At 36.3% G+C, this 27,088-nt stretch overlaps 3 protein-coding genes across 3 annotated transcripts; 2 read left to right on the forward strand and 1 right to left on the reverse strand.

The window, feature by feature from the left end:
* The first annotated feature begins 8,474 nt into the window (after positions 1–8,474).
* LOC147533801 (Prolyl oligopeptidase family protein) lies at positions 8,475–13,005 on the forward strand. The gene is made up of 12 exons (XM_086651043.1): positions 8,475–9,224; positions 9,317–9,536; positions 9,630–9,830; positions 9,947–10,017; positions 10,124–10,286; positions 10,456–11,049; positions 11,345–11,725; positions 11,818–11,893; positions 11,987–12,050; positions 12,219–12,354; positions 12,457–12,570; positions 12,668–13,005. The coding sequence occupies exons 1-12, from the start codon at positions 8,767–8,769 to the stop codon at positions 12,731–12,733; spliced, it is 2,544 nt and encodes an 847-aa protein (XP_086507169.1). The 5' UTR covers positions 8,475–8,766; the 3' UTR covers positions 12,734–13,005.
* Positions 13,006–17,240: 4,235 nt separating this feature from the next.
* LOC147533802 (uncharacterized) lies at positions 17,241–20,645 on the reverse strand. Its single transcript, XM_086650067.1, has one exon. The coding sequence runs from the start codon at positions 20,643–20,645 to the stop codon at positions 17,241–17,243; it is 3,405 nt and encodes a 1,134-aa protein (XP_086506193.1).
* A 1,854-nt stretch (positions 20,646–22,499) lies between these two features.
* On the forward strand, positions 22,500–25,681 carry LOC147533803 (coiled-coil protein). The gene is made up of 3 exons (XM_086649319.1): positions 22,500–23,254; positions 24,202–24,321; positions 25,432–25,681. Exons 1-3 carry the CDS (start codon positions 22,697–22,699, stop codon positions 25,441–25,443), a joined length of 690 nt encoding a protein of 229 aa, XP_086505445.1. The 5' UTR covers positions 22,500–22,696; the 3' UTR covers positions 25,444–25,681.
* The last annotated feature ends 1,407 nt before the right edge of the window (positions 25,682–27,088 follow it).

Here is a 27,088-nt window from a genome sequence, read left to right on the forward strand (position 1 = left end):
CAAATATTTATTTTTGTTAGTTCACCTCGTACGAGTAGTAATTTCGAAAAAAATTATAGTCATCTTGAAACCCAGGTTTAAAATTAGTGAATTTTTATCACGTATCTTCTCTGATACAGTCCAACTCAGTCGCGGATCTATGATTTTCACCGAGGGGAGCCCAAAACTTCAAGACAAATCTAGTAGACTAGTACAAGATTCGTTTAAATTTGAAATTTTCAAATTCAACTCACAATTATCATTGTTGGAAAAAAGAACAAAACAACATTTATTTTATTTTATTTTATATATAAACCCCAATTTAGAGCTGAAATTGATAAATGAGAGATCTGGTTTGTAAACCAACTGAGATACGAAAACATATAGTTTAATGGACAAAAAAGGGTGGGGGTAAGGACAACAACATGACTTGAACGCAAACATACTCAAGCTACTCATCAACAAACCCACCTTGAAGGATGATTGCTTTGATTAAACTACTTAATGTGTTTTGGGTACCCCCACATGGCTTGCCTCCCTTAAACTATGTATTGTGGGTATCCAATGTTATATAAGGGTAGGTGGAAAAAATGGTAAGATACATTGAGTATGAAAAATAATTAAGTACAGAGTTCTCCTTAAGTCTAAACCGTCCATTATCACTCTCACTCAAAGTATTCATATCTCTAGATATATCCAATGACCCTTGTAGTATAGAAGTTTGGATGAGGGTGCTACAGGATCCGTTAAGGACGGAGGTCAAATATACTCTTTCGACAAATAGCACTAAAATAAGTGTAGACTTCATTATCAAGGACACAACCTTATTAGCTTGGGCAACCACAAGGTCCGTGCCCGTGGTCCACCACCGCAACAACCACCACAACCACCCCAACTACTACGGGAAACCATTGCCACCTTTGTGACGGCCCACATGTCATGCCAGAGCCGTTTAATAGGATAGGCCGATAAGGCTTTGAATTGTGATCCGAGACACTCTCCAAGAGTACCATCTTCAGTTATAAGATTTTGGGCCTTATAGTTACCACTTGTATTGGCCAACTCTGGTTCCAAATGATCGATAATGGAGATCCAATGTTTCAAACTTGTAACTTGAAAAGTGGATACGAACACCTGGTATAATAGTTTCTAGAGGTGTCAAAAGTAGTATTACACCTAAAACTTTTCGAGCATATCCAAGCATTTTCTATAGAGAATCCCCACTCCACATATTTTTTTATAACAGCCGTGATAGACTTCCCGACCACCTCACCCGGCCGGGATTCACCGGGGAGAGTGGCCGGGAAGTCTACTATTTTCCTTTCTATAATTTAGATTTTCGAACAGTATGTCTCTAAATTGGAAGTCTCACTATTTACTCATCTAAATTATAGAGATTTGAATAAAATAATACTATATCTTTGGTCTTTAGTCGATATATAGTTCACATTTGGGTACTTTCGTACGTACTTAGTCTACCACCATTTGGCTTAGAGCATCTCCAATGCAACACTCAAATTCTAAATCTTAGAGTGCCACATAAGATTTTTAGAGTTTTTCTTTAAAATACATCTCCAATGCAAAACTCAATATGAATCTCTCAAATGACGTGTCAAGATTTGTTTTAAAGATCCTCAAGAGGACACTCTAAATTTAGAGTGTCCTCTGTTTGTAGAGTTTCTCTTGAGTGTTGCATTGGAGAAGGCTTTCCAATAGAGCATCTCTAGATGGCCAAATAGGAAAGAGACCGTTTAGAGATTCACTTTTCACACTTGACACATAGGATTTTTAGAGTTTTTCTTGAGTCTTGCATTGGAGATGCTCTTAGTGATTAGACACTCATTCCGCATACCAGAGGTCTCAAATTCGATTCCTGTAGAAATGAAAACTCATGATTGATTGAACTTGGATATAAATAAGATAGATTTAAGAGTAAATGAGCTTTCATGGCCCATGGGATGACGTAAGGTTACGTGTGGCGCATGATTTGACTAGGAATGGAAACTGGATCTTGACCGATTTTCAATTTAGTGCTTGATTCATATAGGAATAGTAATGTAAATTTGTGTAAAAGTTATGTTGTATCATTTTATTTAAACTACATAAATTACACTATTTTTTTTAATTGTTCAGCGTGCCTCGAACGCTTGACCTCTAAGGTGGAAGACTATACCTCTTATCACTCCAACCAAGGGTTGTTAGCAATTACACTTCAACTTTGTTATATATTTTAATCAACTCCATATGATTGTATGCCTATCTACTAAACCCTGTAGAAATAACGGAAAGGTGAACTCTAGGTTTTAATTTGGTATAAACAAGGCTCTCGGCTATTGTTTATCGATTTTGATGCAGGCGTAGGGTGTCTCTGTGGGTCAAAATCTATCAAAATTGGGATGAGCAATGAACAAAGCTCACTCTCTTTCCCTCTCTTCACTTCATTAGCTTCACTCCATCAAAATCCCCTACCTCGAGAGATACAAAAATTAGAACTTATAGAATTTTTTTCGAACAATATGAAATCGATTGGAACAAAAAATGAGAGAGAAGGAAAAAAAAAATAGAGAGATAACTAAAGATGCTATGGTGTTGGCTGATATCCTAGGTTTTTAACTATGTTAGTTGTGTTATATGTTAAAGACGATTTTAATATTAGTTGTTTGAATATTTTATATTAAAGATAATTTTGTCCGCAAATATAAAGTTAGTTGTCTTATTATGTTACATATGATTTTTATATTGGTCATTTTAAATTTTTATATAGATAATTTTGTCCATCTATTATAGTAAAACAAGCCAGTCGATTATAAGAGGGATAAATCTAGTCGTCCATTTTTTATTGGGAGTTTGAAAGGAATACATCCAACGACTGATATAAAATCTTCTTCATGTAAGTGGATTCAAAACAGAAGGGCATTAGTGTCAGTAATCGATTACGATCTCTTAAAACTAACTACTCCCCTATTTTTTTTATACAACTCACAGTTTTTGTTTTTAATTCTCTCCGATGCGAATTTTCTCAAACAAATATAACAAATTATATATATATTTTTTATTATGTTTCTTCTTCTTCTTCCCCATAAAAATATTTACCTTCATCATCTTCCTCTTTGTGAGAAAGTGAAAGATTAGGAGAGAGAGAGAGAGAAGTTGTGGTTTTTCTTATTATTCATCAAAGAGAGAGATCATCTCTTTATATACAAGTAGAGTGAGGGAGACGAAGGTTGTTATAGAGAGAGAAAGTTTGTTAACAAACTTTCTCACTCATAACAGAAAATGAAAAAGAGGAAAAGACCATAATACCCCTGGTCAACTTATTCTTACACTCCCATTACACTGATTATCTCTACTCTCTAACATACTCGATATACTTACACTCCTATTACACTATCTTCTCTTCTCTCTAACTCAAGCTTCAATAATATCTCTAACACTCCCCCTCAAGCTGAAGAAGAAGTGGTCTTCATCAGGTTGGTAATGAGAGAGAGAAATAAAGGGTTAGATAAGCCCTTAGTAAACACATCTGCAAGTTGAAGATGAGATGGAACAAAATCAAGTCGAAGAGCACCATTAGAGACTAAATCTCTAACAAAGTGATAATCTATCTCGACATGCTTGGTGCGAGCATGAAATACTGGATTTGTAGCCAAATGTCGTGCCCCCAAGTTATCACATTTCAACACAAATGGTTTGGAAACAGAAATGCCCAATTCAGCCAAAACATATGATAACCATAATAGCTCAGAAGTAGCCACTGCTAGAGCCTTATACTCAGCCTCAGTGCTTGATCTAGCTACTGTAGGCTGTTTCTTAGAACACCAGGCCACCAAAGTATCTCCAAGAAAAACACAGTAGCCACAAGTAGATCTCCTGGAATCAGGACAACCTGCCCAATCTGAATCACTATAAGCAGTGAGAGAAGTAATATCCCCTGGTTTGATTGAAATACCAGACCCAAGAGTGCCTTTTATGTATCTGAAAATTCTCTTAACCATTTGGAGATGAACATCTCTTGGTTCCTTCAAGAATTGAGCAACATAGTTCACTCCAAAAGCTATATCAGGCCTAGTCATTGTGAGGTACTGAAGACCACCCACAAGACTCCTATAATGAGTAGGATCATCTAAGAGAACACCATCAGCCTGAGAAAGCCTCTTCCCAAATGGGATTGGAGTAGCAAATGGTTTAGACTCAAGAAGATCTGCCTTTTGAAGAAGCTCCAAAGTATACTTATTTTGAGTAAGTAACAACTCAGAAGAAGAGCTGCCTGTAACCTCAATTCCAAGAAAATAATGAAGAGTTCCCAAATCTTTCATGGCAAACTCACTATGTAGAGACATGATTAAGGAGTTAATCATTTCAGTAGAAGAACCAGTTAGTATTATATCATCAACATAGAGAAGTAAGACCAAAGTGACACCTGTGGCCTGAAACACAAACATTGAGTGGTCTGTGGCACTCTTTTGGAAACCATAATCAAGCAGGAAGTTAGCAAATCTTGTGTACCAGGCTCTTGGAGCCTGCTTGAGTCCATATAAGGACTTATGAAGGTGACATACCCAATCTTTCTTAGATGCTTCTGTAAATCCAGGAGGTTGTGCCATAAAGACATCCTCATCTAATACACCATGTAAGAATGCATTTGATACATCTAGCTGTTTTATAGACCATTGATTTGTAACAGCAATGGTGAGAACAGCTCTAATGGTGGAAAATTTCACAACTGGGCTAAAAGTTTCAGAATAGTCAAGACCATCCAATTGATGAAATCCTTTGGCTACAAGTCGAGCCTTGTACCTTTCTATACTGCCATCTGACTTGAGTTTGGTCTTAAAAACCCACTTACAACCCAAGATATTCATAGAGTCCTGTTTAGGAACTAGAGACCAAGTGTTGTTATGATGTAAAGCATCAATTTCATCTTTCATTGCTTGCATCCACTCAGGAGATTTGGATGCTTGAGTAAAGCAAGTAGGGTCTGTGGGTATGTCAAGTAAGGCTAGAAAACACTGAGGTAAGGGATGGCACACAGAGTGATAAGTAACAAAATCTTCTAGGTTTCTAGGCCTTAGAGCACCAGTCCTTGATCTAGTTGTCATATGATGTATAGGAGCAGGATTAGGAATAGCAGAAGTATTAGTGGTGCTAGACTCACCTATATGATGTGTGGAATTTGTAAAAGGTGAAGGAGAAGGCTCTTGAGACTGAATTTGAGGAGCAGGAGAAGAAGAGACAGGAAAATCAGTATTAACAAATGGTAGAACAACCTGTGCTGGTTTTGGTGATGGTTGGGTAGAAGAAGACAACACCATTTGCTCAGCAAAGGGGAATGAGTCCTCATCAAATATCACATTTCTTGAAATATAAATTCTAGCAGTAGAAGGATCAAGGCACTTGTACCCTTTGTGAATTAAGCTATAACCCAAAAAGACACACTTCACAGATTTGGGAGATAGTTTATCTTGTCTAGTTGATGCTAAGTGAGGATAGCAGGTGCAACCAAACACTTTTAGAAAAGAATAATCAGGATGAGTAGAGAAAAGTACCTCATAAGGAGACTTTTGAGCAAGTACCTTAGAAGGAAGTCTATTGATCACATAAGCAGCAGCCTCAAAAGCATCAAACCAATATGATTTTGGAAGAGAAGCTTGAAATGAAAAAGTATTACCAACTTCTGTAATTTGTCTATTCTTCCTCTCAGCAGAACCATTTTGCTGAGGTGTATAAGGACAAGAACACCTTAGCAAGATCCCATTCTCATCTAAAAACTTTTTGAAGTCACCTTTAGAGAGTTCAGGTGCCCCATCACTTTGAAACATCTTAATAGAAGTAGATAAGAGTTTCTCATATGTAAGTTTGAACTGCTTAAAGCAATCCACACTCTCTGATCTTTGCCTCATAGGGTATATCCAAAAGTATTTACTAAAGTCATCAACAAATAGGATATAGTATCTAGTACCATTAGCTGTCTCCACAGGTGCTGGACCCCAGACATCACAGTGGATCATTTCAAGAGGAGATGAAGAACTACTAGTGGATAGAGAGAAGGGCTGACACTTACTCTTGCCTAATTGACAGGAGTGACAGACTTTCACAAAGTCTGTAGAGTCTAATTGAATAAGCCCTTTTGAATTCAGTTTTTCCAAGACACCTCTAGCAGTATGACCAAGTCTCTTATGCCATAAGGAGGGAGAAGCTGATAAGACAGCAGTAAGACCCAATGGTATCCCCTCAGATTGACATTCAATAGGATAAAGATTATTGATCATTGGACCTTCTGTAAGAATATCACTAGATAAGAGATCCTTGATGCTATAACCCCAAGGGAAAAATTCGACAGAACAATCATTATCCTTAGTGAACTTGGCAATAGAGAGTAAATTTTTCTTTAAATGAGGAACCACTAGTATATTCTGTAAATCAAAATTATGAGTTGAGGTGTTCAAAGTTGCATTTCCAGTGCACACTATAGGTATTGAAGAGCCACTCCCTACCATTACAGACTCATGACCAAGATAAGGAGAAGTTTTATCTAGTACCTTAGAATCATTTGTCATATGGCTTGAAGCTCCTGAATCAGCAAGCCAGACTTTTGAAGAAGAAACAGTAGTAGCAGCCATATGACACTCTTCAATAGCAACATTACACTCTTCTTGAGATGTTTCTGTATTATCTTCCACACTTGGTAAAGAAGAATTTGTATTATCTTCAATATGAAGACCAGCAAAGTTTGGAGAATTCAGAGGTGTTGATGGTGTATATCTGAATCTGCACTTACTTGCTAAGTGACCCCATTTATGACAAATACCACAGGGTATGGAAGTAAAATCAAAGTTTACTGCTTTCTTATTCATAAGTGGATGTCTAGACTGTTGTTGTTGTGAATTTGATGTTGATTGTTGAATCTGATTTTGATTTTTAAGACTTTGAGTCTGCACAGAATCAGATTTGTGTGTCTGATGTGATTTAGATTGATATGAACCTTGTCTAAAAGGTTTTTGATTTCGTGAATTACTTTGATTAACATAATAAGCTGTTTGATCAACAGTTTCTTAAGAAAGAAGCCATTGTTCATGATGAAGAAGTTTTGATCTCAATTCAGGAAGATGAATCCTATCTGTTCTATTATCAATAGCTATAACAAATTGACTGAACTTTTTGCCTAATCCAGCTAAAATGATACGAATCATCTCTTTCTCAGAAACTTTATCATTAACAGAAGCTAAAGAATCAGCTAATGATTTTATTCGTCGAAGATAATCATTGATAGAAGCATTACCTCTCTGAATGTTTTGAATTTGCCTTCGAAGAAAATCTTGTTTTGCCTCAAATTCTTCAGCATAAACTTCATTTAGATAACTCCAGATCTTGTGTGTAGTAGGAAGCCCTAGAACATCGGCTGAAATTGAATCTGAGAAAGTAGCTTTCAAACATGATTTTACATAATGATCATATTTTCTCCAATTTTGAAAAGCTGGATTAATAACCTCTCTTCCTTCTGAATCGATAATGGAAGTTTCAGGTTGTGAAATCGATCCATCAACATATCCTATTAGATCGTTGCTGATCAAAATCGATTCGAATTGATCACGCCAAACCAGAAAATTGTTTTCATCGAGTTTGATTGAGATGAAATTAGTAATATTGAATGTTAAAGGTTGTGAAGAAGATGAAGACGACGCCATGAATTTCGATTGTTTCTCTCTCTAGATTTTAGATGCGGAAGCAATTTGGAAAACCTAGACGCTCTGATACCATGTGAGAAAGTGAAAGATTAGGAGAGAGAGAGAGAAGTTGTGGTTTTTCTTATTATTCATCAAAGAGAGAGATCATCTCTTTATATACAAGTAGAGTGAGGGAGACGAAGGTTGTTATAGAGAGAGAAAGTTTGTTAACAAACTTTCTCACTCATAACAGAAAATGAAAAAGAGGAAAAGACCATAATACCCCTGGTCAACTTATTCTTACACTCCCATTACACTGATTATCTCTACTCTCTAACATACTCGATATACTTACACTCCTATTACACTATCTTCTCTTCTCTCTAACTCAAGCTTCAATAATATCTCTAACACTCTTCTTCCTTTGATGCAAATCAAAATAAAATGCGATCTCCCGGCGTTAGTCAAGAGGGACGGACGCGACGAGAACCTAGTAAATGTTAAAACAAATCATTCGCACGAAAGGGAATCACAAACGCACCCCTCCCTAGGTTTGTTGTTACTCTCTTTGGAATCCTATTCCTCCGATAGGATTCTCACTTCAACAGATCGAGTTTCTGATTTTGTAGATTATGTGAAAATTTTTTCTTCCCACACTTCTTTTGCATTCCCAATTTAAAAATACTTAAGATAACCGTGATTGAAACCTTTGATAGGATTCAGTCGCGCATAGCAAACCGACATGTGATTATAGGGGCCTTTGCACTCCAGTATGGATCAGAGACATGTACGGTCACATTAATATAAACAAATATGCCTAGAGAAACATATGTAATAGAAATATAGAATTCCTACCAATGTGTTGGTGGGGCTTAAATGATTTTGATGGTGCTTCCAAGATTTCCTCAAACCCATCTAGAAATAAGGTACTATCTAATACCTCGTCCAATGACCACCAACTTGTCTAAATAGGAAAAAATATTACGAGAAGCATCCCTTTCCATAACTGATATTAGATGGTGTATTTTTTCGTTTGAGAAAAGAATAATGTCAATATCTTCAAAAATTGAAAAACACACAAAAAGGGAAAAAATGTAGAATATGACGACATACTTGGGAAAAAATGTCAACACAATCTCATCATTTTTCCCCAACTAGAAGTCTAAACAATTGCCTTCAGGCGACCAACCGCCATAGAAACCAGCTTACCATGTTCACATCCACCCGCCACACTCTTCACATATCGGTCCCGCTTTTTTCTCCTCCTTTACGCGCCCTTACTTCTAAACCAATCCCTAATAATCTTCACCTTCCCCATTTAACCACCTCCTTATTTAATTACCAAATTAAACCCAAACACGAATCGTATTTAACTCGTCGTCGTCTTCTTCTTCTTCTTCCCAACAACCACCCACGTTTCATATCTTTCTCTAACAATCACATACGAATAAGAAGAAGAATAAGAAGAATGGGTTCTCTTTCTGCCCTAGCTGATGTTCCATTACAATACCCCATTGCTCGAAGAGATGATTCTGTTGTTGATGATTATCATGGTGTTCAGATCTCCGACCCTTATCGTTGGTAATAACCCAATACCCATTTCCTATAACTTTGTTTATTTATACATTCTATTAAAATTTCATGAATTTAATACTTTATTTTTTGTTGATTAGGCTTGAAGATCCTGATGCCGATGAAGTTAAGGATTTTGTAAAGAAGCAAGTAAATCTAACTCAATCTGTTATTCAAAGTTGTGAAACAAGAGAGAAACTTCATCAACAAATAACAAAGTTATTTGATCATCCTCGATATGATACTCCATTCAAGAAAGGGAATAAGTATTTCTACTTTCAAAATACAGGTCTTCAAGCCCAGAGTGTCCTCTATGTTCAGGTTTGCTGCTTTTCAATTTGTTTATGAAAGTGAAAGTGGGTTTATGTTTATTTTGGGGTTTGAATTGATTTGGGTGTATTTTGATTTTAATAGGATAGTTTGGATTCAAATGCTGAGGTTTTGCTTGACCCTAATGGGCTTAGTGAAGATGGAACTGTCTCTTTGAATATAGCTTCTGTAAGTGAGGATGCTAAGTATTTTGCTTATGGACTTAGTTCCAGTGGTAGTGATTGGGTTTCCATTAAAGTGATGAGAGTTGAAGATAAGAACGTTGAGCCTGATACATTGTCTTGGGTGAGGATTTTTCTAATCACCCATAATTTGAATTTGATTAATAATAATGAAATTATTCAAAAGAACAAACTTTTTAGTGTTGGTGGTTATATGAGGTTTATATCTTTATTTGACAGGTTAAGTTTTCATCCATTAGTTGGACTCATGATAGCAAAGGTTTCTTTTACAGTCGTTATCCGGCTCCCAAGTAAGTAATTACGAGCTATGTCGGTAAATTTGTTTTCGTTTGTACCATGTAGTTTGGTTCTTAATGAGGAATGGGTATTGAATTTTCGATGGGCATCGGTTTGTAGGGAAGGAGAGAAGTTAGATGCTGGGACGGAGACAAATTCTAATCTTAATCATGAGCTTTACTATCATTTCCTCGGTACAGATCAGTCCGAAGATATCTTGTGCTGGAAAGACCCTGAAAATCCTAAGTACATGTTCGGGGCACAAGTCATGGATGATGGGAAGGTAAAAAGAAGAATACATGAGTTGATTTCATAGTAGAATTCTTTTTTTTGCCAACAACCCTTGGTTGGAGTGGCAAGAGTTTTAGTCTTCCACTTTAAAGGTCAAGGGCTTGAAAGAAAAAAGTATTTGAAAATTTTATACTAATTTCTGTCTTAATTTCTATCTGCAGTATATTCTTCTGTACATCGAGGAGAGCTGTGACCCAGTTAACAAACTTTATTACTTTGATCTGTCGACGATCCCTAACGGGCTCGAAGGATTTAGAGATAAAAAAGACATGCTTCCTTTTGTTAAGCTCGTGGATAATTTCGATGCAAGTTATAGAGCTATTGCTAATGATGACACCAAATTTACATTCCTAACAAATAAAGATGCTCCTAAATATAAGTTAGTTAGGGTAGATCTCAAGGAACCAAGTGTTTGGAACGATGTTCTTGAAGAATCTAAAAAGGATGTACTTGAATCTGCATACGTTGTTAATGGTAACCAAATTTTGGTGAGTTACTTAAGCGATGTTAAGTATGTTGTACAGTTAAGAGAATTAGAAACCGGTAAGTTTCTACACCAATTGCCCATAGACATTGGGACAGTGTATGGGATATCAGGGAGACGCAAAGATAGTGAAATTTTTATAGGGTTTACCAGCTTTCTTACTCCCGGTATTATATATCAATGCAACTTAGAATCTGAGGTCCCAGAAATGAAGATATTCCGAGAGATTGTTGTGTCAGGATTCGATCGCACCGATTTCCAGGTTAATCAGGTAATCAGAATATATACTTCTATTACCTTGAATTTTACTTCCTTAATCTGAATTAGTTCCACTAAAACTCTAAATCTTTTGAAATGATTGATGTATTTCAATGTTGAACTACTGAGGGTTAGAATTTTTTTTCTAGTTTGTATATCTCTAGGGTAGTTGAATTTGAAACGATACTATTGCTAGATACTGTTTATAGGGTCTCAGCTTCTAGTTATTGTAATTCTTCGTTATCCATTATCTTATTATGATCCACTTATGCATAACGTGCCTTCTTGTAATTGGATATCATCCTCAGGTTTTTGCCCCCAGCAAGGATGGAACCAAGATACCTCTCTTCATTGTGTCGAAGAAGAATATCGTTTTAGATGGATCACACCCTTGTCTACTCTATGGATATGGGGGTTTTAACATTAGCCTCACCCCATCCTTCAGTGTCAGTCGGATTGTCCTCACAAGGAACTTAGGAGCAGTCATCTGCATAGCTAACATTCGCGGTGGTGGAGAATATGGAGAAGAATGGCATAAAGCAGGATCACTAGCAAATAAGCAGAACTGTTTTGATGACTTCCAGGCTTCTGCAGAATATCTTGTATCTTCTGGTTATACCCAGTCTAAAAAACTGTGTATTGAAGGTGGCAGCAATGGTGGACTTCTTGTTGCAGCCTGCATAAATCAGGTACTGGGTAATTTTTTTTTTCGTTTCGGTCTTTCTTTTGTCAAACACCAATAATATTAAGTTTTACTAAATGTAAAATTGTATGCTGGCAGCGCCCTGATCTTTTTGGATGTGCTCTGGCTCATGTTGGAGTTATGGACATGCTGCGTTTCCACAAATTTACCATAGGTTAGCGGTTAGCCTTCATTCTTTCCGCTTTCATGCCTAACTACTAACTAGTTTTAATTCCAGTATGCTAATTTTGCTAGTATATGTTTCCAGGCCATGCTTGGACTTCTGATTTTGGTTGTTCAGAAAAGGAGGAAGAGTTCCATTGGCTTATCAAGTAAGAAAAATCTAGGTTTTTTGTTCTGATTTAGGATGATAATGTTGATTGTTCCAGGACTACAACTGACCGTTTTTAAGTCTATTTAAACAAAATAAGAGTTTTAATACTTTTCTGTTGAAAATTTTGGCTCTAACTCAAGGCCCATTTACGTGTTTGTACTCTCAGATACTCACCACTTCATAATGTGAAGAGACCGTGGGAAAAACATCACGATGAACACATTCAGTACCCATCTACCATGCTGTTGACTGCTGATCACGATGATCGTGTTGTGCCATTGCACTCATTGAAGTTATTGGCTGTAAGCTCAGATACAGCCCGCTTCATAAATTTCGTTGATATTTTAAATTATGAATGTGATCTTGTCTTCTGGACTTTGTTGATATTTTAAACCATCTTGCAGACGTTGCAATATATTCTTTCCACGAGCTTAAAGAACAGTCCACAGACCAATCCGATAATTGGCCGCATAGATCAGAAGGCTGGCCATGGATCTGGACGTCCTACCCAAAAAATGGTAAAAGTTATTTTGCTGTAGATTTGTGTTAAGTGTTCGACTAGTCTTTTCATAAAAAAGAGTTTGATGAGTAAGAGCTTTTGGTTTCCTATGGCAGATTGATGAAGCAGCTGATCGATATGGTTTCATGGCCAAGATGTTAGGGGTCTCCTGGATCAACTAACCCAATGACGAGACTATGAAGATGGAGTACGACTGGATAAGCAAAAAAGAAACTCTACTTGAATCACTTCAACCATTTCAGTTTTCGGTTTTCATGGCGATAGTTCTGATCTGGTCTTTGAGCCCAAATTTGCAATTCCAGACCCCTTTCTTGTTTTTATTTTTTCATATTGGATATTTTTATTTATACGATAAAGAATAATATGAAGTTCATGTCATCCTCTGAATGCTGTATATCCGAGCTTAAAGTTTTTTTGTTTGTGTTTTCCTTTACATGTCTTTGGTGTCTAAAATGCCTTTCTATGTGGGAGTCTTTATGTAAAAAAGCTCCATATAAAGTAGAGGCTTATAAGTATTATCCCCCCTTCAATTTAAACATTCTAAACTACAAACATTCTAAACTACTGGGTCTACTGGCCATATAAAATAGAGGCTTAAAAAACCTATCAATAAGCTATGGATTCCACCTCCGCTAGGAATGAAACTTGAGACCTCTAGGATATTGGAGAGTACACCAACCAACCGAGCTATCAATCATTGGCATCACCATTTGTGTTATGTACTACACACACAAGGATTCTTTTTTGGTTATGTCTAAAAAGATGTCTTGTGGTAGTGGTAAGTGTATAAAAATTTCTTTACAAATTTAGCCTCTAGAAACAAAGGATGTAGTGGAGTACGGCCTGACCAGCCTCAGAGCAACTGCAATCCAAGAGGGGCTTAGGTAAAAAAAAAACTAATTTTTCTACCCAAAACTAAATCAAGGGATTCAACCTCAAAAAATCAACTCCAACCCTTGAGGTCTGAGGTCTAACAATTGTGCTTGTGCCAAACACTATGTGAACTATTTTCATTTTTTTTCTCTTTGAAATTCAATTTCTTTATTTCAAATTCATTTAAAAAAAAAAATAATCTATATAACAAAACAGGGTTTCTTAGTGATGACTGGGACACAATAAATGCAGCTGATTGGATAGAAAATAACTCATTCTCATGCTTACTAGGACAAAATTAGTCTAATAATCACAAAGTCATGTGTCATCCAATGGTATCCACAATCCTACCTCAATTATAATTTTAAAGAGATAAACTCATTTAGGAGTAATAATAATTAGAATTAATGAGTTAAGAGTAATAATATCAATTGGGTGCTTTAAGCACATCCCCTCATATTCTACCGTTCCCATTTCCATTCATCCCTTCTCATACCTTATTTCTCCATTAATCTTCTTCATTCTCCATTACCATTGTTAGTCTTCTAAGTGTAGGTACGTGTGGTTTCAAAAACTCATCTAACATTCACTCACCTTTAAAGCCTTAAAGCCTTCTAACATATTCTATCATTTTTCTCTTCAGTAACCCATTCATCTTCTTCCCCGAAATGTCTCTTTCTCTTCACCCCATTTACATCTCTTTAATATGAAATTCAATTTAGTTTTTAAAACCTATTATTACCCATCATTTACAATAGTAATGACTGAAAATGACCATCTATTCTTTCCATCTTCCTTATCTACGCCTATATAAATGGGTGTCTAGCTCCAAAGCTCTTCACTTCTTCTTTCAATAGTTTCGAAGTTTTAAATGGAATATCTCAAATTTTTTTTTTTTATGCCGCTCAATATCTTCTTTCAATGATTGTAATCTTTATCTGTATTTCTCTTCTACAAGCTAAGTTATATACACCCTTTATATTGTTTTTTTTTTGTTGAATCCCTTTATATTGTTTTATGTTATGGCAGAGACAATAGAATCATCAAATGTCTCTTCGTTCTCTGTTAATTGCCCGTTTTCACCATCATCTTCAACATCTTCTTCACCATCTCTCATTCGTCAATCTTCACCTACACCATCATACTCATCTCCATCGCAAGTCAACCAATGTTCATCACCAATGTCAACGACAATCTTGGTTTCATCTGATGCACATGTACCACCACTCCCCAACAACACACAACCACGAATCCCTGTTTATAAACGCCACGTATGCTCCCGTTGCCATAAAAAAAGTTTGGATGTCGGAACTGTAAAAGGTGTTAACATGTCGTACGTGAAGGTGTATTGCACACCATGCAACCGAAATTTCACTATCATAGGTGTCAATGTCAAGACCAAAAAACTTATTTATCGCTCAAACTCATTGTCAAGTCCAAAAAGGCGTTGTGTATAACGCACTCAATCGGCCTGTTTTATTTAATGTGCAATTATATACAAAGTTTAGTTATTCCTTTCTTACTTATATTGTCGAAGTTTCCTTTTCTCAAATTTAATAGTTTTGCATCTTTCACCTAAATAGGCTAAGCCTTCACATATCCAATTAAAACGGGTTTCATTGGAATCTGTTATTAATCAAATTTGTAATATATTGGCCTTAGGGGATAAGACTGAATATGGCGTTGTTTAGTTCATTAGTTCTCTTCATGCACACATGATGTCTTTAGACATTGTTTTTTTGTTTTCAAATAGGTCAATAGGATTGACATTGGTTTGATTGCTTAAATTTACCGTAGATTATCCCAATTCTCAACTGATAGAAAGAGCGTAAAACATAGTACCTTCCACTAAATTGTTATCATGGGATTCAACCAATATTGGAATTAATATATGATGTAGATAAAAAAATAAAATAACTTCAAAATATGATGCATAAACTAACGGTGGGAGTTTTAGCAGTTCGAAAATGTGGGAAAGAATAGGACAACTTGTAAGGAATCCTTCAATATGGGCTTTGGTCTCTTCCTTTTCCATTACACAATAGTTTAAAGATAAGAAAAATTCTTTTTCACAGAAGGTGCTATCAATACGATCATCAACATTTTTAAATTTCTTCCCTTCATCCTTTCTATTTACTAAAAAACTAAAACAACTTTTTTTTGACAATAATAAACACGACAATTCAACAATTGACCATTCCAACGCTAAAAAAGGTTACAAACCTGATCACAATAACAATAACAATAGTAAAATCTCATTATTGTTTCAATACCTTTACAATATTGCGACAAATACGGATTTGTTCGTGCCGAAACCACGGGTGATGTCTAGAGAGAAATGAAAAACCTTTTTCATTTCCAAGCAGAGAAACACATCTTTTTCATCACATATTAAGGAAGATAAAAAAAAACATCTGATTCAAAACCTATTAGGGATGACTAATGAAGGAAAAAACTAACTGGTGAACAATACCTATTTCTTAAATTCAACGAAATCTCATTGTTTTATGTTAAATCTGCTAACATTTGAGCTTACTTTGATCTTTCTATTCTCCATTTTAGTCTTACAGTAGCAATAATTCCATAAAAGTGAGCCAACAACTTTTCTTTGGAATGGCAACATCTTAGAGGTCAAAGTTCGAGACACGCTGTCAATTAATAAAAAAATCCATAAAATGACCCTTTCAAGACCTTTACGACATCAGAATTAGAATTAACATATCAATTAGGTATGTCAAGTCACTCATCTACATCTACATCTAACAGTTATTTTATAACTCGAGAGGGTATTTTTGCAATGTGTAGCTAAAAAAATTGAAGTATTTAAAGAAAAATACCGTGCCGGAGGCACGGGTCATACCTAGTATGGTTACATAGAAAGCTCAATTACACAAAACTTCAATTACACAAACTTCAATTACACAAAACTCTAGTCAATCATTAGGCTACTATGCTTCATGAAATAAAATTTCCTCTTTGGATGCATATATTCTTTACAAACACCTGTAGTTATCACCTCGTAAAATATGTTGGTTTATACAGTCTTGGATCAATTCGTAGTGAGTAAGTCAGCTAAAGTCAGGGTCATGGTCAGTGGCGGACCCAAAAATTCTTCATTGTGGGGGCACATTTAATTATATTAAATAGTAAAAAACGAATACCATCCCAAATGACAAATTGTCGAGCTTCATTACGAAACTCTACCAAAACGAGTTATAAGTTTGGAAACAAATGATCTCTATGTGTGATGGCAACACTCATGACTCGTCGAATTAGATTACCACTAAACGTGAGTTGATTTGACTACAATCTAATTACAAAGAGTATTCGGAATGCCAAAAGCTAACATCAAAAAATGTTGGGACAAAAATAAATTACCCAAAAGAAATGGTAATGGCAATGGGATTCGAACCCATGACCTTTGTAGTACACAACTACTACCTCACCATCTAGGCAATTCCAATTTCACATTCAATTATAACAACTACTCAAATTATTTAGAACTGACCTTACGAAATTTCGAAATCACTTACATTTTCAGCTCGAGACCCACTCTGGAGCCGTGGGGGCACGTGTCCCCATAGGCCCCAACGTGGGTCCGCCCCTGGTCATGGTGCTGTTTTTCGTCAGAGGGGAGTGCTATAATCACTTACCGCCTTAGTCACCACCTTACTCAGACTCCTAGCTAATGTATTGGTGACACAAGCAGTACTTGTGATTATAAATCACTGAGATTTTCGAAAAACTGTTGAAGAAAGCATGTCTTCATTTTGTCGACTTTGTTTCGGGCGCCATTCATAAGAATTTTTGGCACATTGTAGTGTCCTGAAAATCCAAAAATGTATATTGCAGAAACTCTAATCTCTCGGAACTAGTCATCTTCGAGAATCCAAAAGAAGTTGTCCATGTATGTAGTACTTGAGGAACAGCAGGCAAAAGCAACCTCTCCACTTCCAATTCTCTAAGCTTCTTTTCGAGAACATCGAATAAAATTCGGCACATCCCTTGTCGACGATATTGCACACATGTACCAACTAGCGGTACCTCCGCTACTTTTTCACCGTGCATCCTAACAGTTGCAACAGAGATAAGTTCATCTCCTCTCTCCAAAATCACAGTATAAAATCCTCGAAAGTTCAGCCGATTTAGCTCTGACCTATTATTGAAAAGAACATCTTTGACAAGATCTCTCTTAGTTCCTTGTTCTTTAATTGGTTCAAAGCATTCATGCATTACACCAAGTGCTACATTGAGTTTACTCTGATGCTCTGTTATGGCTTCAATATCAGACTCCCCAAAATCATCTTTCAAGGATTTTAAAATAGTCCACGATAAATTATTCACACCAACCGGAATTGATTTTCCTAGTAGTTTATGGAGACCAACAAATATCTTTTCACATTTATTGCTGCAAAACCAATTCTGTCCGAGGGAATGATCCCGATTGGCCAATCCTTTCTCCCGAATGCAACCCATGTGATATTCACGATTGCATTGATCACAGCATATAAGTCTCTTTTGTTCATGGCCTCCGACTAACTCGTTCTTGCCACAAATTCCACACCGGCAAGATGGGCAAAACCAATTTCCTTCTGGCACATCCTCTAAACCAAGACAACATAAATGAAATGCAGATGGACATTGCTCACATAACAATAATTTACCCCCATAGTGGCAAACAGAGCAAATATAGTCACTATCTGCCGAACTGCTTTTAGTTTTCACACTAGACTCTGGAGCCAAGCCTTTCGACGTAGTTTCCACTAATTGTTTTTGGCAATCTAATAAAGACCTTCCATCTTCAAAAAAGATTCTGGCAGATGGGTGACCATAAGTGCTACCAGCATGAGTTCCAAAGCTAGATAGAGTATGAATCTTTTGGCAACAATTACACTTGATCCCGACTCGAGTTATCCTCCCTTCCTTCATTGGACAATCTTCTTGTTTGCTTGAGTAGCGTACTTTACCTCTTGGTAAAATCACATCATTTTCTATCAACCATGAGAGAACAGTTCGAGGGGTCCGATGGGCTAGAGTTGGAACCACAACCTGACGCGCCCTTTTCTTTGACCGTAAGACACGGGTCGGGCCTCTACTGTCCGGTTGAGATACAGATATCTTTCTCTTCTTCACTTTGGTTGCTTCTCCATTTTGTCTTGTTTGCAGATTATTTTTATCTTGAGTTTTAGATTGAAAAGGCACTGGCCCAGTCTTTCGCTTCTTCAACTGTGATTTATCTATGTTTTCCTGCATATTTGAAACTTCATGAATTTCTTTAGACTCTGATGACAAACTAGATAATTCGGTATAACACTTATCAACCTTGGTGCACATAACTGCAGAATAGAACTTCAAACCAATAAACGAACTCGTAGTCTTCATTACTCCCGTACTTCTACAATATCCTACTTCTTCCATACATGTTTCACAAGCTCTTGGAAGAGAATAACACCGTTTCTTATATGGAGACGTATAATTATACTGCTTTTGATTCTTTATCACCTCCCAACCTAGAGTGGTTAAGTACTCCCTTGCTTTTTCACGTAACAAATTCATAGTTTCACTTTTATCGTACTCTTTCCCTGTTTGAAACTCATAAAACTTAACCAGAGCTTGAAGGCAATCTTCGGGTTCAACAACCAATTTTTCATTAAAAGGAACTAAAGGCTGTACTTCCCTTTCAGAAATCCCTGAATCCGAAGGTTCCAAATCATCAGAGGAGCCACGGTCTTTATCTTGTTCAAGGGTTTTCAGAGAAGGAACAGACGGGGGATTAGAATTCGAGTGCATCAAGATTCCCTGTTTTGTCACCAACTCGCACACAATAAGAAGAGAATAATAAGTCTTCCCCTCAGGTGAGATATAACGGTACCTAGGCATTGTATCTCTTACGTATTCGATCTTCCAATTTAGATAAGAAAGATGCTTCCTAGCTTCTACTTTTAAATCATTCTTGAGATCCTTATTTGATAAGTAATTCCCCAATGCTTCTGGCAAGTATTTAGCTTCATGGTGTACATTTTTCCACAATCTATGTGAACGTTTCAAATGATCTTCACTCCGATCTCTTCTACGTTTATCTTCGACAATTCCACATCCTTGAACCTTATTTTCTCTGCTTGAGATATTACTTTGAGTAGACTCTAAAACTTCTTCCTGTTCTTCCCGAGCATCATCTATTCGCTGATTTGAATCAAAATCCTGAATTTGAATAGTTTCATTGTCACAGGGACTTCGATTAACAACCTCGCTTGAGTCTTCGGTTTTTCTTCCTTTCCACTTGAACAGAGATAAACCCTCTTCATGTTCCAAGATGGAATTTCCCATAGGTTTTCCCAAAACAACGCCACTAGACGATAAAACTCTAGCTTTCCTTAGATTACTCCTTTTACTCCTAGACTTTTTGATTGGTTGAACATCCAAATTCACTTTTTTATCAGACATTATTGTATTAAGAACATTTTCAGCTGTTAGTTCAAGATTTTGATGAATCGTATCAAGAACTAAATCCTTCCATAAGTGTTTTACATTACAAAACCACTCCTTAATTCTATTTCTAAAACCTTCTTTCTCCCTCAACTCATACCAAATTTGTTTCACTGAAACTACAATTGGCCATGCTTTTTCATAATCCTCAATCAATTCAAGGAAAACCCAATTCCCTCGAACTTCCCAAATGTCGTTTACTTCATCCCAATCTCGAGTAATCCTTATATCATCAATCTTTACCATTTTTTGATCACCCAAATCAGGGAAAAAAATTAATCTTTTGGGATTATCATGTTCATAATCAAATATAACACCTTCCCACCAAGCATTATTAACTAAAGCATCAACACAAAGTCCATAATGAAAACCAGACTGACACAAATTCTGAATTAAAGGAGGAATAGGTCTAATTAAACCACGGTACTTAATAAAGTTTTGACCTTTTTGGGGAAACCCTTCTATACTTGAGGAAACTTTAATCCATTCTGTAATTTCTTTAGAACTTTCGTTGTCTTCAAGAAGATGATCGTACTTGATCCGACGGGCAAAATCACGACTACCAATAATAATTGCAGAATGCCATAAACCAGCAAACCCTTCTTCTGTTCTTCTTATCTCTACTGTCTCTTGAACGAGAAGCTTTCGTTTAGTATTTTGCATATCTTTCCACTTGGGTATCTTCAGCTTCTCTGTTACCTCTTGAATCTCCATAAAAGTAGCGTACGATACACAGTGGGGTGCGTATGATAAACAGACACAGTGAATGAAGAAGTAAGTGAGGAAAAGTTGTTTCTAAAGAACTCTTCGTCTCGGAATTGGAAACTGCATAAAAACCCATTCCACTGAAACCCTTATTCACTTTCTCTCTCAAGAATTAGAAGTTGCTAATTTTCAACTTCCCAATTTCGCGCCAAAAATCTCTAAATTATGGGTTGGTGGAAGGTGGCCAATACGCGGACAACCATTTTACTTATATGCACAACTATTTTCAAGCCCGATGCGAGTCAACTATGCTTGAATTAGTTGACTTTGATTTAATAAGGGGACAACTCCATAAAGTCTTAAATACTAATAGTTAGTAAATTGTGGACTATTAACAAAAATAATAGTTAAAAATTGAAAACCTAAATTGTCTTCTTTATCATCATCTTCTTCTTCTTGTTTATGTGAGTGTTATCATACTTGAAGTATAGTAATCTATCCAACTCATGTTACTAAATAAACATAAAAACTCATGAGAAAATGTAATAGAATTATGTTCTTGATAATCACGTGAACTTGTTATAAACAGGGAAAAGATGAAAATTGATGCATCAAGGAATATATAAAAAAAAAATCTATCCAACTCACAGCTACTAAATAAAGAAGAAGAAATTGGAATAAATCCAAGTTTCTCAACCTCAAGAACAGAGAAGGCAAAACCCTACTTGTTTTCCCCTATGTGAGTGTAATCATACTTGAAGTACAATCATTTATCCAGAAATTTCTAGAGAGAGAAATTAGGGTTTAAAAAATTTTGATTTCTAGGTTTTAGGGTTTTTACATTTCTCTTTAGGGAGATTCTTTAGCAATTCCCTTCCCTTTGTTTGATGTCATAATCAACAATGTTTCTCCAAAAAAAATTCTCTCTCTAAAAATTTGGGTGTTGATGATGAAGAGGAAGTAAGAGCAAACTAACTAGGATTTATGGTATTCATCAAAAAAAAAAACTAGGGTTTATGGAAAAAGAGGGAGGTCATCAAATAATACATCTGATTTTAAGAGGACTTGAGTGAAAATAATAGAGAGTTGTCCCCTTAGAAACTGATGTCCATATAAAGAAATTAATTTTTTTGAGTTGTCTACATAAGATAGTTGTCCATATAAGAAAAACAGTTGTCCACGTATTGCCCACCTTGGTGGAATAGGGAACTAACCCAATTTTGACTTAGGAAGCCAGCCCAGTTAGAGCATGTCCAACTTCCGGAGGTCCAACCCATTAAAATCAAACGGACGTTGGGGTTTCCCTAGTCCTTGGATAAAATCAAACGGTTAGGATCTTCTCCAATTTTGTTTTAAAGAAATTAATTTTATTTTAAAACTTTGATTATTATTTATTTTTTTAATCCACCGACATGTCGGTCCCCGAACAATTTTCCAACCTTAAAAAAAATATTAGTTGGAAAATAGTTCAAACAAGTGTTTCATACATACACAAAATCAGACATTTTTCGCACACTCACAAAAAGTCCACACACGTGTTTCCCACATGCAAATATTTTCGGTCTCAAGAGAGGCTGAGGTTGGAGCTGAATTTTTGGGACTTAGCTGAGGCTGAAAATTTTGGGTGAAAAAATAGTTTTAAGACCTAGAACAGATAGAGGTTGGACTTGTTCTTAGGTTTCTTAGTTTCTAAGGATCCGCACAGCCTCGGAACTATTGTTCAAGAGTCGACTGAAGGCCACCCTCAGCCCCAAAGAGCGGAGGTTGGACCGGTTGGGCTTAGGCTCAGCCCCACGGAGTTGGAGTTGCTCTTACCAACAATTTCGGGCGCCTATAAAAAACTTTCTATTTTATAAAGTTATCAAATATCAAGAAATAAAAATTAGAAACCACACGGATTCGTATACGATTCCTCCTGAAAGTAGAAAATAGAAACTCAGACGGGGTTCGGATTTCTAATACTCTTCTTATAAAGATCAATTCTTCGCCTCTTCCGACCTCAAAAAACGATCTGCAACCTGTAGAGAGAGAAAGAGGAGAAAGAAGAGAGAGAAGTAAAGATGCCGAAGAAGATGGGAACGAACAGCAAAGCTGAAGCAGCTAGGGCAAGAAAGACCGCTACAGAAGCAGAACGCAAAGACAAAGAATCGCGTGAGAAAGACGATCAGTACTGGCGAGAAGCCGAAGGCAATAAACCCCGCGCCGCCAAGAAACGGGAGGAAGAGGCGGAGAAACGAGCTGAAGCCGCTGCTCGTAAGGCTGAAATCAAAAGACTGGCCGAACAAGAAGAGAAAGAACTTGAAAAAGCAGCTAAGAAACCAGACAAGAAAGCCAACCGAGTCTCTATCCCTGTACCTAAAGTCACTGAGGCGGAGCTCCAGCGTCGCAGAGAAGAAGAACAGCTTCAGATTCTTAAGCGTGCTGAGGAAAATAAGAAGAAGCAGAGTAGAACCGCCGCTGAAGAGGAATACGAACGTATGGTGCTTGTTTCGAATACGAATCGTGATGATTCTGTCATCGAAGCTCACTCTGTTGAAGATGCCCTTGCTAGAATGACTGTTGCTGATAATCTCCCTGCTGATCGTCATCCTGAGAAGCGTCTCAAAGCTTCTTTCAAGGTAACTCCTCTTAATTATATTGATAGAATTTTGAACAAATTGTTTCACTGCGGAAATTTGTGTTATTTAATTTTCTTTGTTTGATTTGGCAAAAATAATTGATTTGAAGGGTAAGATAACACAATTAGGTTAAACTAGACTTAGAATTGCTTCTTGGATGGGTTTCTATAATTAAGATGCTACATGAATTAGAGTAGAAAAAAAAAATTCCCAAAGCATCCCTAGGACAATATATTAGTGATTGGGATAAGTCGTTGAGGGAAACATCGTTGCTTTTTTGTCTGTGCATCAATGGACATGCCCATTGCTTGTTGGTAGCATCTGTATGAACTGTTTTTTGGGTAGCGACAATTGATAAATTTGGTAATAAGTTTCAATGGCTTTGCCTAGTGTCTGCATAGACAATTGGGATGAGATTTTGGGTAGCTGGGAAGAACCGAGTAGGATTACACGATCACCTAAAGTTACCCTTTTACACTATCATTGCTGTTCCTTGATTACATGATCACCTAAAGTTACCATTCTACATGAGAATTTGTGCTAAATCATGATGATCCTTTTCCCACTCTGCATATTTAAGACGACTTAAAAGTTATGCTATAGCAGCGAAACCTTTCATAAAGCTGGTCGATGCATTAATATTTGTTTATAATAAATTTTAGGGATTCTTTGTTCTTATGGTTCTTTTAAAGCTTGTGACCGCAGTCAATGCATACCGAACTTGTCAAATTGTGTGAAGTTCCGTTCCTCACATAAGACTTGTCTTGCGTGATAATCAGATTCACTGGAATGCCTTGACCGCCCTCCATTTAAACCAATATCAAGAGCTGTCATCTATTTTAAAATTAGTTTGATGTCGTCATTGATAATTTGAATATCTATTAGTATGAAAGATTTGTTCTCCTGTTGGAAACTTGTGAATGACAAATTAAACTTTCAATATGCAGGCTTTTGAGGAAGCAGAACTACCCGTACTGAAGCAAGAGAAGCCTGGTCTTACTCATACTCAATACAAAGACTTGATATGGAAGTTATGGAAGAAATCTCCTGACAATCCCCTTAACCAGGTTAGTACCTACCATGGGTGGAAAAAGGATGTCAGAACAAGCCCAGCCAAAAGTTATTAGTAGAAGCAAACTTGATTTTACAATGCATGTAGTAGTTTCCGTACTACAATGGAAAATTAGAATTTTGGTACATAAAGTAGCTTTCGAGTCATCAGTCTAACATGTATCTTATTTTATCTTATTTTATTAAATAAAAATTCCAATTATTTTTCTTTCTATGAAAGATTTCATGGTTTCTAGTGTACCTAAGCTAGTAAGGACAAAAAGGAGAAAAAATAATAGAAACAACATCAAATGGAGTAAATGAAGTAAGTAATGTCACATTAGGACAAATTTCAAACTTTCGTTAACTCGTTTTGAATAGCTCAATACAGGTGCTGAAAACCAAAAAAAATGACATGGGGAGTTTTAAATTTGAGAAGTCTTAGGCGCCAATGTTTGCAAAAACTATTTGACGCGTACGTAATTTAGAACCATATACTATTGAGAAGAAGAACTCTTTAGAAGTTTTGGTTTTTGTTTTCACTGTTATTTTTGAGTTGTTTTGGCAACACTAAAAACTTTATACTATGTTAGTGAAGTAGAAAAGCTTGTTATGCTATGTTTTTACATAATTGATGTCATTTTCTTTACCTTTTTTTTTTTCCCTATTTTACGCCTCAAGGCGCGCCTTGAGGCACCGCCTCGCCTTGGAAGAGCAAACCGCCTTGAGGCGTAAAACATATTTTAAAACCTTATTAGGTGCTAAACCAATAATACAACCAACCACACTACAACTCCGCCTACGGTTGTAATACATACTCTTAGCAAATTTCAGCCCAGGCTATAACCTACCCCAGTCTTCAAACAGCTCCGCTCATGCGTATAAGACAGTTATACTATATGTTTGTAGTATCTCGAGTTTGCGATTTATCACGATACTTGACTAGAACCGGGTACTGATACTTTCTGAACTACATTTTCAATGTTGTAGACATTGCTTAAGCTTTGATAAATTATTCTCATTCATATGCCTGATGCAGAAGTGAGAGGAAACAACGGTAATATCCTTTAGTTGCATGATTTTCTGCTTGGACTCTGAAGTTACTTGTCTGGTTTTCGTGCCTGCAGGTTGCAGAGTGACCATGGTACAGGCAATGTTCTTCCCTTGTATTTGCAGTCATTGTGAGTCGTCACTTTCCTGTTGGTGTTACGGGAGTGGGCACTGTTCTTATGTTCTGGTAATACTTTAATTAACAAATGAGGCTATATATTTTATGTTTTCCTGTGAAAAAATGAAAAAGAAAGAGATGTTTTTCATAAATACTTGTGTTTCTGATGCTGAATAGAAATAAATACAGGGATTCGTGTGTTTCAATCATAATTTATTTAGATAATATTCCCATCCTTATATTGTTTTGAATCTTTTGATCACAAACTATAAGTACATTTGCATTTACATATAGGTGGTATATGCATAAAAACTGAAGAAGAAATCAGACTATGAATAAAAAAAGCTAGATGATGAACAAGTATCCCTTTAACTTGTATTTATAGGTCAACCATGGCAGTAATAGGTTCGTATCATCTTCTGATCCGTACTCCATAGTGGATGTTTATCGTCCTGTGAATTGACCTAGCTGAGGCATGCGTTTCTCAGCTATAGAGGCGAATTCTGTCAGACTGGAAATGGCGGGTTGAGATAGTAGTATGACAAAATGGGCCTGTTACATCACCCGATCCGCATATCACTGAGGAAATATTATATACACTTACTGTACTTTTAGTTGCCACTTAAATTCAGTTTTACCCTTGTATACCCACAGTTCGGATACGCATCTCAATTGACGTAAGGTCCATATAGGATCTTCATCTTCACCCCACCTCCAGCCAACACCACTCGTGTGTCACTGAGAATCTAGAGGCCCATTGCGAAAAAAATTGTATATTTTTTTCCAATGAATCGTATATTTTTTTTGGCTCTCCAATATTTGTAGGCAAGAACCACATACAATGAATTATGTACAATTTTTTTTCCAATGAATCGTATATTTTTTTTGGCTCTCCAATATTTGTAGGCAAGAACCACATACAATGAATTATACTCGTTACATGAGAAAAGATTAAATAATAATTTTATAAGTATTCCTTAACCTTACAAACTAACTTAATAGTAGTTGATTATTCATAATAAGAGAGTTGTTGTGACTAGTAGTTCAAGCCTCAAGGTGAGTTGAGAAACTAAAATGAAGGTTGACAACAGAAAATTGAACTTGTGACTATGGTTGGTGTACAAAATATTTATCTATTAAGATATATTTTTTTTGAATCATTTTATATAGTAAAATTATTAGTTTTAATTCGATAGAGTTTCCTCGCTCTTTAAGAAAATTTTGTGCTTTGAGAGGGCAGCCGAATCGGTTATACCCCATAAGCACTTCCTCCAACCACCACCATGTTTCTCTCCCTCGCTCTACCTTCATCTTCATAATCACCTTCTTCGTTAACTTTATCTTCCAAAAAACAAGTAAAAATGAACTATTTCATTTTTTTTCTTCAAATCTCTCATCACTTCAAAATTAATACAGTATATTAAAAAAATTAGGTTTTCTCTTCACGATTTTGCTCCAGTACACGGAATGACAGAGAGAGAGAGAGAGAGAAAGGAGGAGAGAAATACAGTGGCAGTAATGTTGTTACAGAGGTTTAGTGTTCCACTTTGAAGGTCAAGGGTTCGAGGGACGCTGACAATTAAAAAAGAACTAAAAATTTCATTTCCCGGTAAATA

The sequence above is a fragment of the Eschscholzia californica genome, unplaced genomic scaffold (assembly GCF_041429995.1).
Source record: "Eschscholzia californica isolate CP2 unplaced genomic scaffold, dmEscCali1.0.p SCAF_6, whole genome shotgun sequence".
Taxonomy (NCBI): domain Eukaryota; kingdom Viridiplantae; phylum Streptophyta; class Magnoliopsida; order Ranunculales; family Papaveraceae; genus Eschscholzia; species Eschscholzia californica.

Bases quoted from the DNA above. Each gene is read 5' to 3' on its own strand.
- LOC147533802 (XM_086650067.1), bottom strand. From the start codon at position 20,645: ATGGAGATTCAAGAGGTAACAGAGAAGCTGAAGATACCCAAGTGGAAA.
- LOC147533801 (XM_086651043.1), top strand. From the start codon at position 8,767: ATGTCAACACAATCTCATCATTTTTCCCCAACTAGAAGTCTAAACAAT. The intron at 9,225-9,316 runs GTAATAACCCAA...TTTGTTGATTAG, and splicing joins ATCTCCGACCCTTATCGTTG to GCTTGAAGATCCTGATGCCG. The intron at 12,051-12,218 runs GTAAGAAAAATC...TTGTACTCTCAG, and splicing joins GAGTTCCATTGGCTTATCAA to ATACTCACCACTTCATAATG.
- LOC147533803 (XM_086649319.1), top strand. From the start codon at position 22,697: ATGCCGAAGAAGATGGGAACGAACAGCAAAGCTGAAGCAGCTAGGGCA. The intron at 23,255-24,201 runs GTAACTCCTCTT...TTCAATATGCAG, and splicing joins GTCTCAAAGCTTCTTTCAAG to GCTTTTGAGGAAGCAGAACT.